This window comes from Thermobia domestica, chromosome 9 (assembly GCF_964235325.1).
Source record: "Thermobia domestica chromosome 9, izTheDome1.hap1.1, whole genome shotgun sequence".
Classification (NCBI taxonomy): domain Eukaryota; kingdom Metazoa; phylum Arthropoda; class Insecta; order Zygentoma; family Lepismatidae; genus Thermobia; species Thermobia domestica.
The window spans coordinates 219,718,807-219,733,698 of record NC_137462.1 but is presented as its reverse complement, the minus strand read 5'-3'; the positions used below and the strand labels follow the sequence as shown (position 1 = coordinate 219,733,698).

The window sequence follows — 14,892 nt, the reverse complement described above, 5'->3', positions numbered from 1 at the left end:
CCAAAACAGATTAAGAAAGAATTGTTTCCTATTGCAGCCGTCGTCTTACAACTACCGAGTCTAAAAGTTCAGTCTGGCAAAAAGAACTATACGCTATTATCTATGCTTTACGCAAATTCAGATATTTCCTACTTAATCGTAAGTTTAAATTGTTTACAGACGCTTAATGTCTTACTTCTCTACACACGCATCCGGACAAAGTAGGAAAATACACGCGTTAGAGACTTTTCTTAGCCGACTATAATGTTGACGTCTGCTATATTGAAGAAAAGAAGCACCCGGCCGATATCACCAGCCGCTTAGAACAAAACAGCAATGATAATCAAGAAGAGCCGGACCTACATTAGGCAATCGAGGATATGCATGCATACCGTTCTAATTTTTTAGAAGAACCAATTCTTCAGATACAACAACCAGGACCTTTGAAGAACTTACGGGAAGAACAGCGCAAAGTTGACTCGTACGTTGACATAATATCAGTTTTGAAAGGAAAAGAACCAACAAAAAGTTCTACTATGAGAGCAGCTAAGTATTTTCGCTTGAGGAACAACCTACTTTACCGTACACAACAACATCCAGAACTTGGATTAATTTATCTTTTGTGTATCCCGCAGGCAGGACAATGGTTCGAGTCTATTCACAAGGATCCGTCAGCGCCCCATTTTGGGTTTCCGAAGACATATGAGACCGTCCTCAATAAATACTACATGCCAAACATGAAGTCATACTTATCGTCTAGAATTAAGAACTACAGAGAGTGTCAACTTTTAAAGAAACTCCGGAAAAAGCCACAAGGAGAACTCCTTCACCACCCGCCAGACCTTATAGGAGAACTATGGATGTTTGACGGTTTAGGACCTTATCCGCGTGCAAAAGGGAAACCAAAATATGTTTTAGTTGCCATCGAAACAAGCACTCGTTATATAGTGACGAAAGGTGTTAATAGCATCACGACAGATACAATTGAACAATTCTTATTGGAAGAAATTATTTTAAAATTCGGCGCCTTTCGTTTTCTTCATTTGGACAAGCATCCAGTTCACAGAGCGAAGAAACTCCAAAAACTAGGAGAAATATACAATTTTAAATTTAAGTTCTGCCCTGCTTTTAATCACCAAGATATAGGATTAGTCGAGGTCATGAATAAAACTGTACAGAATTCCTTAAAATTTTTCGTCCAACAAAATCATGGAACATGGCCAAAACTATTACCTCACATCACTTTTGGTTTAAACAGTTTCGTCCAATTAGGAACGAAGAAATAAAGTTTCTTTCTAATGTTCGAGTACGAACCGAGGACAATCGGTGATTGCCAATTACAGACTGCTCCCCAAATACAAATCGAAAGAGACCAAATTGTAAAATTAAGAGAAAAAGTACGTCAAAATTTACTAAAGGCTCATGAACAACAAAAGAAATATTTTGACAAGAAACATAAGCAAGAAACTTTCCACAATGGAAATAAAGTATTAATTTATTTTCCTTTTTGACGGATCGGTGAATCATCAGAATGGACCGACAAATACTGCGGACCGCCCACATTACTTTCAAAACTAAATAATAATCTCTACCGAGTTCGCATGCCCCACACTTTCAGGAAGAGAGAAGAGAATATCTCTATAGAAATAATAAAACCATATTATGATGGCGAAGAACATTTATAATACAGGGATAATAAAGTACGCAATAGTTAGGAGGAAGAATAGAAGAGGTAAGAAGAGAAGAAAGAAGAATAATATGATTCCAGCAGATACGAACCAGCGACACGCGCCGAGCACTCTTCATGTTTCAGCGGCAGAGTGAAAACGAAAAAAAAGAAAGAAAAAAGAAAATAGCCAAAACATTGAGGATTAGTAAACAAGATATGTAATATGATAAGGCTAACTATTTGAAGTGACCAAATCTAGTACATACCTTAGTATTCACATTGCAACAGATCCCTTGTCTTTTTTTTCTCTTATAATTCCTCACCTCACTGCATTCTGTCTTTTAGACTGCCTGCATACTTACGATTTCCTTCAACGAACAAAATTGCAAAACAGCATTTTTCTTTCCGCCTCTAGCGAATGAACTTCACAAGGCCAGCAACAATATTTTTTCGCTTCTCCGCTGCGAATCATATAATTGTCTCTAACATAATAAACTACATATACAGTGTTCAGAAAATCAGGGTTTTCAATTGACAAACTTTCTTCCGTCATGCATACGTTTATCCTCCTAGCGACTTTAACCATTATATAAGTGTGTTCTGTCATCTATTTCCTACGACTAGTGAAAACTAGACCGATATTAGATATATTTATAATAGCATCCTACGACGTGCGAACTTCACAAAATATACTACGGACATTCCTATCAGTGACGTAGTTATAACTACTAATTATAACCACCAAAGACCCGACAGCCTATCCTTTGAGGGAGATGAAGTAATGTATACGGATCGTGCTTAGGCTAGAGGACAAACTGTTAGTGCTTCAACTTTAATTTTTTATGTGATAGTGTCTTATACAGTGTTATATAAGTGACCAGTGCTTTTCACATTGATTTTGTGTTTAAGTGTTTCAGTGCATTCCAAAAAAGGAAAGGGACGGTCTTGATATTTTTTTCTAATGTTATAGTAACTTCAGACCATATCGCTGTTAACAGTGAGACAATTTCGTTGCTACTTTGCAAGAGAATTGCGGACATATGGCCCTATCTTAAAAACATAATGGCTTTATATCCGCATAAAGTTCAAAAATTGAGTTTTAATGAAACAAAAATTAAAAAATAGCGAGGAATTACCCATGCACAAAATCTCTTAAGTTATTTCTCTGTATTATTCAGTTCATGTACACTCCTGCTCATAAAACCTCGACGGCCTTCTAAAGCTGTCTAATAAATAAACCGAAATCCTTTTCAATGTTCAAAGGTTTGCACAGAAGGAGATGCTTTTTCCATACTTTTATAGTAGTAACGTGCACAATGTACAAGAAGATTAAGCTATCTGCACGCTGCCATTAAACAAATATATTACTGACATGGAAAACAATCACAAGAAATAACAATTCGTATTTAAATACATATATCCTTTTTAGCATGGTACCGAATTATGTCTATGATATATTATTCATGTTTTGTGGAGAATTTAAGTTTCATTAATAAAGATTATGCGTATACAACTGGATGACGGTGCATTTGGACCGGTGTGGCGAAAGAATACAAAATACGCTATTGGTTTGTGAAACACCTGTCTGTGGCACAATATTAAAAGCTGTTGAGCTCCTGATGAGCTCCTTAGGAACCCCATGGAAGCGGACTCTTAGAAAACTTTCGTGCAGTTGCAGGTGATTCAGACATACACCATACCATTGTCGTTCGACGGCTCCGTCCAATCGCTAATTTGAAAAAGTTGGACTCGTGAATGCCACATAAGTTGACACTGGCCAAGGATAGAGGTGAGCAGTTTTGAGGCTGCTGGATCGTAATCAATATACAGTACAGTTTTACAAAACTACCCTCCACCCGAAGAAGGTATTGTTGCTGGTATGGTGGTTTATGGTGGATGTAATCGAGGCAAACTGTCACTGTGAATCGTTACAATGCTGAACTTCATGAAATGCAATAAAGCAGAAATTGTGTTCTTATGTTAAACGCCCACATTTCGCTCGAGAACGGTGCAGATTCTCCATGAGCTACAGTATCAAACCCTTTCTCATCCATCGTATTGTCTTGACGTGTCTCACTTACTACCATCTCTTCCGTCATCTCAATCACTTCTTGGCACGGAAGAACTTCCCTGATAATCGGGTGGTGCAGCTTACAGTAGAGAGCTTTTTTGCATCGCATACTTCACTCTTTTCCGTCAACCGTGGACTAACCAGATATTGTAGATTTTTTTTTAGTTCCTTTCTTTGAAAGTGACATACGTCAGTTGAACATTTCAATCGCACCAATTAAGTAGTACTTAAACTAAATTATAACCCTTCATCTTTTTGTCTCTAATGTATACTGTTTAATAAAAACTTATTAGGTAGATGTTCCCTTTGCAAAGGTGTGCATCTTCACTAAAAATTGATCAGAGTTATAGCTGGAAACGTGCATGTAGTGTGAAAGTGGTAACTTGAAATCTGGACCTTCAATACTATCGAGTACATCATCGTGTTGTTATAAAGAATTACAAATAATAATTAAATAAATAAGTAAATAGATATGCTACGAGACAGATTGCCTAACTTGAAGTGAACATAAAATCACGAAGAAAAGAAAGTTGCAAGAGATCAAGAGTGTATATGTCTGTTTCATAGCAATGGCTTCGTGGGATATGATTTGTGTATGGTGTTATTTATTTAAGAACCATGAGAAATTGAGAAAAATACGAAATTAAAACCTGTGATATCTTGTAAACAGTATTTTTTTCAGCATACTAGATTACTGGTTTGGTCTAACTTTAAAAATTAAATAAAGTAAAAAGATTATTTACCTTGCTTGTGTGTTATGAATTTATCCAAATATTGTATATGTCGAATTTTTCGCTGATTGTTATCAGCATTGACAAGACATAGGTAAGAAAAAGGGAGTTTACTCTGGATAGGGTGATGAGAATTGATTACACGGCGAATAATTGTATACTCTAACATATTTACACTAATAAACATAAACATGTTGTGATTTCCAAAGTAGGTGGTTTTATTTTAGTTTAGCGTCCCATGATTATGCTCCGAGGTTAAGGGAGATGGAGAAATGGTAATGAACGAAAGGATGGAAGGACACGAAAGAACGTTGTAAAAAACACGCATGCGGTGTTAGTCCGCTACAAAGCCCACTTGGTGCGAGAGCTGGGATCGAACTAGATAGCCCACAGACATAAGACGATCTCTCTACCACTGAACCCCCGCAGATTTAGTTGTGTAGATATGTTAGGTTATGCAGTTATTACATGTGTAATTAATTCCCATACGTCCTATACTAATTTTATTTACTTTTTATATTGCTCACAGTAGTTAGCGAAAATTCGAAGTTTGTATGTCTTTCTGAATAAACCTGTAATAGGATACGAACAAGCAAAGTGAAAACCTGCTTATTTTTTCAAGTTTATTTTCGAGTTAATTTTTCAAGACAGCTTTTCAAGTGATTTATGTTGTTGTTGTTATTATTATTATTATTATTATTATTATTATTATTATTATTATTATTATTATGTAAATTCCGTATTAGCTGAGATATATTGAATTGGAACTAAAATGGACGGTTTTGCACAATTTTAATGTAACAGCCTTTGATCAATCAGATTTTGATAGATGTTTGATGTGGCTATTCACTATTCACGATTAGTTGGTATATAAACAGTGCTTTCTCTTCTTTCTTTACAATTTGTTCCAGTGTTGGTCTATTTTTTAAGAAATTTAACTGGACTTTAAACTTAATGAAAAGAAACGTAGGGAGAGAAACTAAGGTAATGGCAGCTTTCGAATTACTTACTTCAGGGTTGCCACAGACCTGGAAAGTCATGGAATTTGAAAGTGGTCAATGAAAGTCATAGGAACAAGGTCAAAAGGGATGAAAGTCATGGAAAGTCATGGAAAATTGTATGAAGATGTGTTTTAAATTATTTTGCTGTTTTAATACTTTTTCACAAACTAAGTGGGTATCTTAGTAATGGTAGTAGTACATAGTTTTTGTTTGTGTGATAATAATAATAACACTGTGCAACACGAAATATGTCCTTTACATGAAAATATGTTTTTCTTATGTATTTTTGCATGAGAAAATCGAATCTGTAATTACTTTTTGTGTATCACATACCAATTTGGTGAAAAATTGAAAAGTTTGAAATTTTATACAGTGAAATAGCGTATTTTTACGAGTGGTGATGAAGTATTTTTGCCACCATTACATATAAAACTTGGGTTGATGACGATTTTTGTTAATTCACTAAATAGAGAAGGTATTGCTTTTACGCATCTTAAGGAGAAATCCCCGAACTTAAGGATGAGTATTTGTTGGTCCACAGGTTAAAATAGTCATGCAGGATGAAGATTTTGAAACTAAATTCTTTGAAATTGAGAAATTAGCTTGGCTGTTATTTAAACTAGTATGTTGAAGATTTCTCAAAAATGTAAAAGCTGAAAATTATGAAGCTATTATTAGTGACATGATGCGGAATTTTCAACTCATGGGATGCAACATATCATTAAAATTACACTTTTTGCACCCACATCGTGACATTTTCCCTCAAAACTTCGGCGTAGTAAGTAATGAACACGGAGAACGGTTTCATCAGGACATTGTCACATTTGAAAAGCGTTACAGTGGGAAATAGACTGAAAGTATCTTGCTGAATATTGCTGGTCTATCGTCAGAGAGATTCCAGAAGATGTCTACAAGCGTAAGCGACCAAAGAAAGTATTTTAAAATGTAAGTCAACAAAATTTAATGTTAGTATAATACGCCTTCCCAGCCTACATTAGATAGTAAATATACGTAAATATGTACATTTCGTATAATGTGTTGTGGTCTGCCCAACCAAAACATGATGTGATGGAACATTTTTGTTTCCACCAATGAATTCAGCACCTGTCATTTAGTTAAAATCACATAATTTCATTTGAAGGACAGAAAAAAGTTTAAATTTGTTGCACACTGTAAAAAGTCTTCTTGAAACTACAACATACGAACAACCCAGTGATGACAGAAGAAGTAATATGACCTACTGTTTTGCTGAGGGTTATTGTTCTAATGCATATAAGGGTTAGGGAATGTTTACGACGAAGAGATAAAACTCTGGCGAAGAGATCGCTATGATATGGAAACGTTATTGCTATAATAAATATATTTTTATTTATACTTATTTAAAATATTAATTACAATCAATAGAAACCATATGTACATATATCAGAAGAATATTTTAGCAAATAATGTAATTAGTTTGTGAATTTCTATATAGAAATATCAATAAAATAAATGTTTGCATATACAATAGATCTACCCAGTCTGTTTTATAGGCAAAAGAATAAGGTTTGTTAACTGGTATGGATCATCTCAATATCGTTTTTGGTATAGCAGCAATAGCATGCTGAACATTAAGTGCGGCCTTTTGCCCCGCTTTACGAGAGAAGAAATATCTCCTCCAGTTCCCTTGCAGGCGGCAACGTACCAAGAACTGACGAAACGTTGGACCGCAATGGATATATGTTGTATTAAGAAGGATGCTGAACGAACATCTCCAGAAACGATAGATATGCGTTTGCCTACCTCTCTGATAAAATCAAGGCTTCTAGAACCCCATGCCCCACTGATCTCGATGGCTATTGGAGCAAAAATAAATTTGTCGAAGAGATTGTTGTATTTTCTTGCCTTTCCTGCCTCTCTACGTCTAGCAACTTCTCCAGCATTCATAACAGTAAGTGGGAGGCTTGAATGGACAAATGTGTCCGAACATGTAAAATCCTATACTAATGATTTGCCTCTCATCCAAGGTATTAATGTCATGCCGTCAGGTCGTTTACCATCAGAACGACAACAGGCTGACGGTTCACGAATGGAAGGAATTCCTGCCGTTGTGAAGGCTCGCAAAATGAGGTCATTAACAGATGAATGTCTGGTGTTTCTGCCAATGCTCTTCATGCATGAGAGGTCATGCAGCCCGCGTTGGGTAACTTGATCACCGCAAGCTGGACATTTTTTATTTAATTTTAGCTTTGACAGTTCTAAAAAAAAATTATTTATCTTTTTAATTATTTTGCTATTTTTTCACAGAATATCTTTTCCAGAATGATTTATTTAATGTTTTATTTGTTGTATTTTTCAGTAACATCACAATGTGACAAAAAAAAAAAAAAAAAGACTACATTCAGCAACCAGTGGCTGTAACTGTCATATCCTGCATTTGTTGGATGGCTGAAGAAATCAGAGGACATACATCATGCCTATTGCAGCCTGTGCAAAAAGGACGTGTCTTATCTAACATAGGAATAACAGCAACCACATCCCATGCAATGAGATCGGGTCACCAAAAGATGCTTCTTCTCAAGTCATCACACCCGACCATAGGAACTTTTTTCAAATACAAGACTGACTGCAACAGTGGTGAAAACAGTGCTGAACAAAGTGCAATTCAGGGTCCTTCGACATCTACCAGTGACACAAACTCGCACAACGTTCTGTCAAGTGTTGCGTGTGCTGATATAACTTCTGCGGAAATCCGATGGGCTTTGAAATTTGTGGAAGATAAATTGTCTCGTAACTCCTGTGAAAGGATTAGTTACGATTGGCGGTGTTATCTATGTTTCATGATAGTGCACGGGATTTCAGGTCCATGTTTCATGATAGTGCAATTGCCAGCAAATTTCAGCTGGGAAGAACAAAGTATTCATATGTTATAAATCATGGCCTAGCTCCATACTTTGATACTGAACTGAAAGACAGATTGAGGTGCTGTGAGGACTTCGTGATTTTTTTTGACGAAGCCTTGAATAATGTTGTCCAAAAGACTTAGTTAAACCTGTGTATTAGGTATTTAGACACTAAAAGGAACCTTGTGTATACACAGTACTTGAACAGCATATTTTTTAATGTAACCACAGCAGGTGACATTCTGGGACCCTATGCCCGTCTACATAGCAGATCTACCAAGAAGAAGTGTGTTGCAAGTATCCATGGATGAACCTGATGTGAACTTGAGTTTCTTGAAGAAACTGAAAGAGGACATGTTAGCAGAAGATCCAATTGAAAAGCAACTATTTGATATTGGCATTTTTGTCGGTTACATGTCGTTCATGGGTGTATTGGTACTGAAATGCGAGGAGTTGGTTGGGAGGTAAACTTATTTCTGAGAGATTTGTACTATATTTTTAATAACTCACCAGCAAGACGTGGAAAATATACAGCAGTCACAGGTAGCTCAATGTTCCCTATGAGGTATTGCTCAACAAGAGACTGGAAAATGAAAAATGCACTGAAGTGGCATTGCAAATATTTTAGGATGTAAAAAAGTACATTCATGAAACAAAACCATTAAATTCTGAGCCATACAAAAGGGTTACTCAGCACATGCAGGACCCCTTTCTGAAATGTAAATTGAGTTTCTTTAAGATCATCTCATGTGATTGCCAAGGCTTTTTTAGAAGGTTCCAAGCTTCGGAGGGTCCTCATGGCTCGAATTGTCAAACCAAGAGTAATGGAAGAAGCTACTACTGTCAAGCAGCTGTATACTATATACATGGATAAAGAGTCAGATGCCTTGCTTCTTGCCTCCAAAGTAGACATTGGATTCGAGTGTGAAAAGTTTTTAAAAGAAGTCAAAGGTGTAAAAGATGTAAGTGTTTTACAGTTTCGGAATGAGTGTAGGACATTTCTCATGAGAACGGTGGACAAGTTGAAAGAGAGATGCCCCCTTCAATATCCTAAAGTGAGAGGAGTGTCCTGTTTTGATCCAGCAATTATAATGAACGAACCTGAGATAGGGAAATCTAGAGCAAATGTTCTCCTTAAGGGACTCTTCAGTTTAAGCAGAATAAGTGGAAGTGTTGCAGAGAAGGCAAAGCATCAATAGTTTCAGCTATGTTTGAGGCAAACGGTTCTTTGAAGAACATATTCGAAGAACATGCTAATAAACCACAGCGATTAGATTATTTCTATTTACGTATTCTTCAGGATAAAATGTATGCTGAACTGTGGCAAGTTGTAAAGCTAGTGTTGATTGTTTCGCATGGTAATGCATCTGTGGAGTCTGGATTTTTGATCAACAAAGACTTCATGGTTGAGAATTACAGTGAGTTCAGCATCATAACACAGAGAACTGTTTACGAGGCCATTCAGTTTCATGGTGGCAGAGAACATGTAACTGTTACAAGTAAAATATTGGGATCTGTTCAAGCAGCAAGACAGAGGTATGGAAGTTTTTTTGGAAGAGGCACAAAAGCAGAAGACAGAGGAAAAGAAAGAGAAAAATAACTAACTTAGGATTGCAAAGGAACTACAGAAACTACCAGACGAGAGAAAGGTCATTAGGATAAAAGCAGATAGAATAAGAAGCAGTTGCAGAGAAGATCGGACGGTTGGAGAACGAAGAGAAAAAGTGAACCACTATTATTATAACAAATCACTTGTTAACACATAACAAATCATTTAGATTCATAGAGAGCATTCAAGACAAGAATTTTTCTTGCTCTCACACAAAACTTATTGTATCCAGGAAAGTAAATTATTGTTATTTTTAAAACGCATGTTAAACATATACTTAACGAATCATTTAGACTGCATGGTGATGGTTTTCTTTCTCTCACACAAAACATATTATATCCAAATGTTATATGCATGAAAAAATATGTTGTAAAGTGTACAAAAGAAAGAAAATAAATAAGGTGTGCGTTGGGCGGCTAGGAGGATGGTGGAGGGCGTAAAAAAAAGTATTACTTTAATTTTTCATCTAGCGGTCATGGAAAATAAGTTCAAAACAGCTGAAGAGTCATGGAAAGTCATGGAAAATGATTTTAAAAATTTTATGGCAACTCTGTACTTGTTTCGTCATTCCTGTATTATTTTTTTTTTCTTTTTTAGAACAGTTGCAAAAATATAAGATGAGGTACGGGAAATAAATGAGAAAAATAAATAAATAAAATGCCACGAACTCCACATGTCTTCAAGGTTGTCTCCGTGTAGTGACTTTTATTTATACTATGAAAAAAATCCTCTTTCCCAACTCTCTCAAAAAAAAAAAAAAAATGAAAAAAGGAGAACTTAGATCCGAAAACTTTAAAAGAGAAAGCTAATATAGAAATTAAAAAATAAGGATGTTAATAACTCTAATCAATTTCTGTGTGTATGTTCATTTCTTTATTGCAATTTAATGACAATGTAAAATTTTCATTTCTGTTTTCTTATTGTATTATCCATATATGAAATTTCTCATACTTTTACAGGAAGCACAACTATTATTAATCATTTGAACAAATCCACGGTTGATGTGGAAACAGTTCTACCCTCTCCTAGCGTACCTTCTTCATCGCAGAAACTAACACCAAAAACTACTGAAAACAGGTGAGAAAATGTAGAATTGATATGCAACATACTGAACTGCAAAAGTCGATATGCGGTGCTAAGGTAGATTCCCTATATCCTAGACTGAATAATACTGTAGCACATACAGATTCACATATGATAGTATAATATTAAGGAATTTCATTAGAATTATTAAAAGATGAAATGAATATTTTTCGTATTAAGGAGCAAAATCATCATTTAGAAATATAAACAATATAGAATATTGTTCAGTATTTGCTTTATCCTATGAGAAATGATATCGGTGCGTACTCGTATTACCATATTATAACCATCTTAAGTGTTGTACCTCACTGAAGACCATTTGTCGCAGTTTAGAACACCCTAATCTACAGTCCTCCTCTGTCCATTTAATCTCCATCTGAAAGTAAGAATTGCTCTCTTTAATACTGCCCATTAGGGTGTCCCTTATGCATACCCAAAAAACGAAATTTGAGATAATCACTGGGCCACCTCTTATATTTTTTCCTTTCCATATAAAATGAATTTGAGCAAAATTTCAGTTTGATACGATAATAATTAGAGGTCGCTCAAGCTCAACAAAGTTTATTAGCTTTTTTCTATTGTAAGCCATTCATACAATTACAAGAGAGCCTTACCTGCGCAGGTCTACGTAACCGAATGGAAGAAAACATTTTGTTCGTAACACATTTGGTGTAAATACCACTTTTCACACATACACACATTATATACAATACATAATTACACACATACATCTCTAGTGATTTTCTTTACTAAGAGTTTCTTTCTTGCAGTTGGGGAAATTTCGTCTGTGCTCTTGGACAACTTGCAGCAAAAACTGTCTTTGAGGTTCATCACGAACAATCGCTCTGTTAAATTCTTGTGTTAGAGCAACTGCTCTTTCAGCACTATCATTCACAAGGTTCAAACGCCGAACAATTGCCAGTCCCATTTTAAAGTCTTCTCTTTCACCCCATGTACTTGGATCACTCTGCAGAAAGTGTGTAGGTATGCCAAGTCACTGAAAGAACAGAATCGATTTTCTGGTCACAAATGAATCAATTTCGGCATGCAAGTATTTGCTTGGGTTATCAATAATCTTGCGTTGAGACGGAGTATTTCCCCCTTCACGTTCTTTTAGAGCCTTTACCATTCTTCGTTTACACTCTAGCGACAACGTTTGGTCAAAATAAGCCAAAGCGACCAGCACCTCACTCAAATACCACAAATGTCTCATCAGCTTCTGAAGCGCAGCCTCTGCAACACGTGGAATCTTGCTCTTGAATTAAATAAGTCCTTGAAGTAGTTCCATATCACAAGCGGGAGCGAGTTCAGCATGCGTTGCTGTAAACCATGCTTTAACATAAAACACAGTCAAAAAATGCAGACTTCTTGGATTCCCTTTTCTGCCTGTTTGGTTATTCGAAGCTGAGAATTAAGCATGTAAATTTTGGAGCTGTATAGTGCCTTCGATAACCACCTGGCATGATGAATCGCACCTGGTCTTCTAAAGTGAACTCCTCTCTGTGGTTGCTGTCCAAGAAATATTACTATTAATTCTAGAAGTTCCAGATAATCAGCTCTGTAATGATCTGACTGCAATTGACGTTGTGCAAAATCCAGAACAGATTCTACGTTGTTTCCCAGTAAATCAGATATAACTTTGTTTAAGATACCGGGCTCATATTTGGTGAGATCGAGTTTGTCCCAAAATTGTTGTAATGTCTCGAACAATGCGACATTGGGCCCAGTCGTTACACTACCACAAACGCAAATTTTAAATACATTAGCAAGCATTAATTCCAAAATGTGATGATGACATGGAAAGTTAAGAAGTTTTCTTTAAAAGACGCTGTAAGTGCGTGCAGGTACCCGATGCATTCCCTGTATTACTCGCAGTTGTGTCAAAACACAGTGCAGCTACTCTGTCGGCAATTTTCCAGTCCTTTAACAATTCAACAACTGCTGTAGCTTGTGCAAAACCAGTGGTTCTTTCTAATTTTGCGGCTCCTAGCACTTTGTCTTCAGTTTTACCAGACAAGTCCCTAACAACCACAGGTAAACGTTCTATTTTCTTATTGTTGTACTCGTCTCCATTACTTTGCTGTCCCACTGAACCTGAAGTGGCCCCTCGATTTTAAATTTGGCTTTCAACATTTCCGCTGATGCTTTACGATGATTTTGCCGACTACGTAAAACTGTTGAGCGGTTTATAGCTAGTTTAGTTGTATCATGTCCTAAGCTCTGTGCAGTAGCAGTTATTAAATACGTTGCTTTCCTAACGCTCACTTTAGTTCTATCTAATGTTGCACACAATTCAGAAGTAAACACACACTGTCTTGCTTGTTTCTTTGGTGTTACCTTCTGTAGAGTTGGTTGAAAGTTGTGAGTAAAAGTGTCATTAGAAATTCCATTTGAGTCGTCACCTTCGAGTTGAAACAGAACAAATACTTGCATCCAAAGTCACCACTGTTTCCTTGCTTTGACGTTCCAGTTCTTTCTGTTTTATTTTGTTAAATATTTTCTGTCTCTCTCTAGATCTTGACTCTCTCACGGCAAGTGTTTTATCCACACCACCCATTATTCCTGGGCGGCCAGATTATCGTTGCGCTATGAGGAAGTCTATCTTCTTTATTCTTCATCACATCCAATGCATTAGCACAAGCGATATCAAACATTTTTTTTCTAATTCACCCACAAACTGTTTTTCATTATTCACTTGTGTATTAGTTTTCCTACTGGCATTTTTCTTTAATTTGGACCACTTCTCAAATAACTGTTCAACTTTGGTGACCGTGTGCTTCCTCGCACGAATTGGAATGCGTGCTCTTTCCCTAAATTCCTCAACTTCTCGCATTACACAGTGTGAACTTTCTCGTACAGTCTTTTTCAACAATAGGTGATGATGGAAAAACAATTTCAGGACCTGTTTATTGGAAGGGAGTTCGCTACCTAGTATCACATGGTCTGTGCTGCCCAGCAAGTAAATTTAACTATTATTTCTAGTCGAGTAGGAGGTTTTCTTTTTCTGTTCCATTTCTCATTCAAAATTAATGCACCGAGATCCTCTCAAACGTCTTACTGATTGATGGTACACCAAACACCACGATCTATTAGCGTACCAGATACAGTAAAGAGAGCCAGTTTCCTTAACCAAGTTTAAACTCCCAGTTTGCACGTAAATGACAACGGTAGTTTGGTTATTTAATAAGAGAAAGACCTTAAAATTGATCTCTAAATATAAATTGGAACAAAATCCTGCACACAGATTAAAGACGTTAAACAGGAAGGCAATTCTGTGCACATTCCACAAGAAATTATTATCAATGGCTCTTTTCTTTTGTTACAATAGTTCTGCTATCTGTTGGACATCTCTTGAAGTATATACGAATAGCAACTTTCTGTATATCTGATTTCAAAAGGCTTGAGCGACCAGTAAATATTTGAATACTAAAGAAATTTTTGATGTGTAACCTATTCTAACGAAAAAGAAAAGAAATAACGGGTGGCCCGCTAATTTTCCCAATTTTCGAAAATAAGGGACACCCTACTGCCCATCAATTGCAATCTTGGTGCCTTCTACCATACATTTCATCAATTCCTTAAGAAAATAATATAAAGAAGGAGATATTTCGGACCCCATTTCGATAAACAGATATATCAAATGCATTATGTAGATAAGTTTCCAACTAGTTTAAAGCATATGAATGTTTTCCCTGGGGCCAACATGTTCTGGGATAAAATCTCCTTAAATCCAACTGTTCAGCTGAAAAATTTACCTCGGAGGAAAGTGGCAAAAACAAGAAGTTGGAAAAGGCAAAGTGAGAAATAAAATCGTTAGAAAGTTTGGGAAAAATATCTAATTTTACAAAAAAGGAAAAGAAAGAAAAA

The 14,892-nt window shown here is 36.1% G+C and overlaps 1 protein-coding gene across 2 annotated transcripts in view; it reads left to right on the top strand.

Moving 5' to 3' along the window:
* Cbl (E3 ubiquitin-protein ligase CBL) overlaps window positions 1–14,892 on the top strand; it is a 302,440-nt gene that overhangs the window by 272,660 nt on the left and 14,888 nt on the right. For both annotated transcript variants that reach the window (XM_081725868.1, XM_081725867.1), the window contains one exon: window positions 10,902–11,019. In XM_081725868.1, the coding sequence (XP_081581994.1) occupies window positions 10,902–11,019 (118 nt within the window). The remainder of the gene's footprint in view (window positions 1–10,901; window positions 11,020–14,892) is intronic.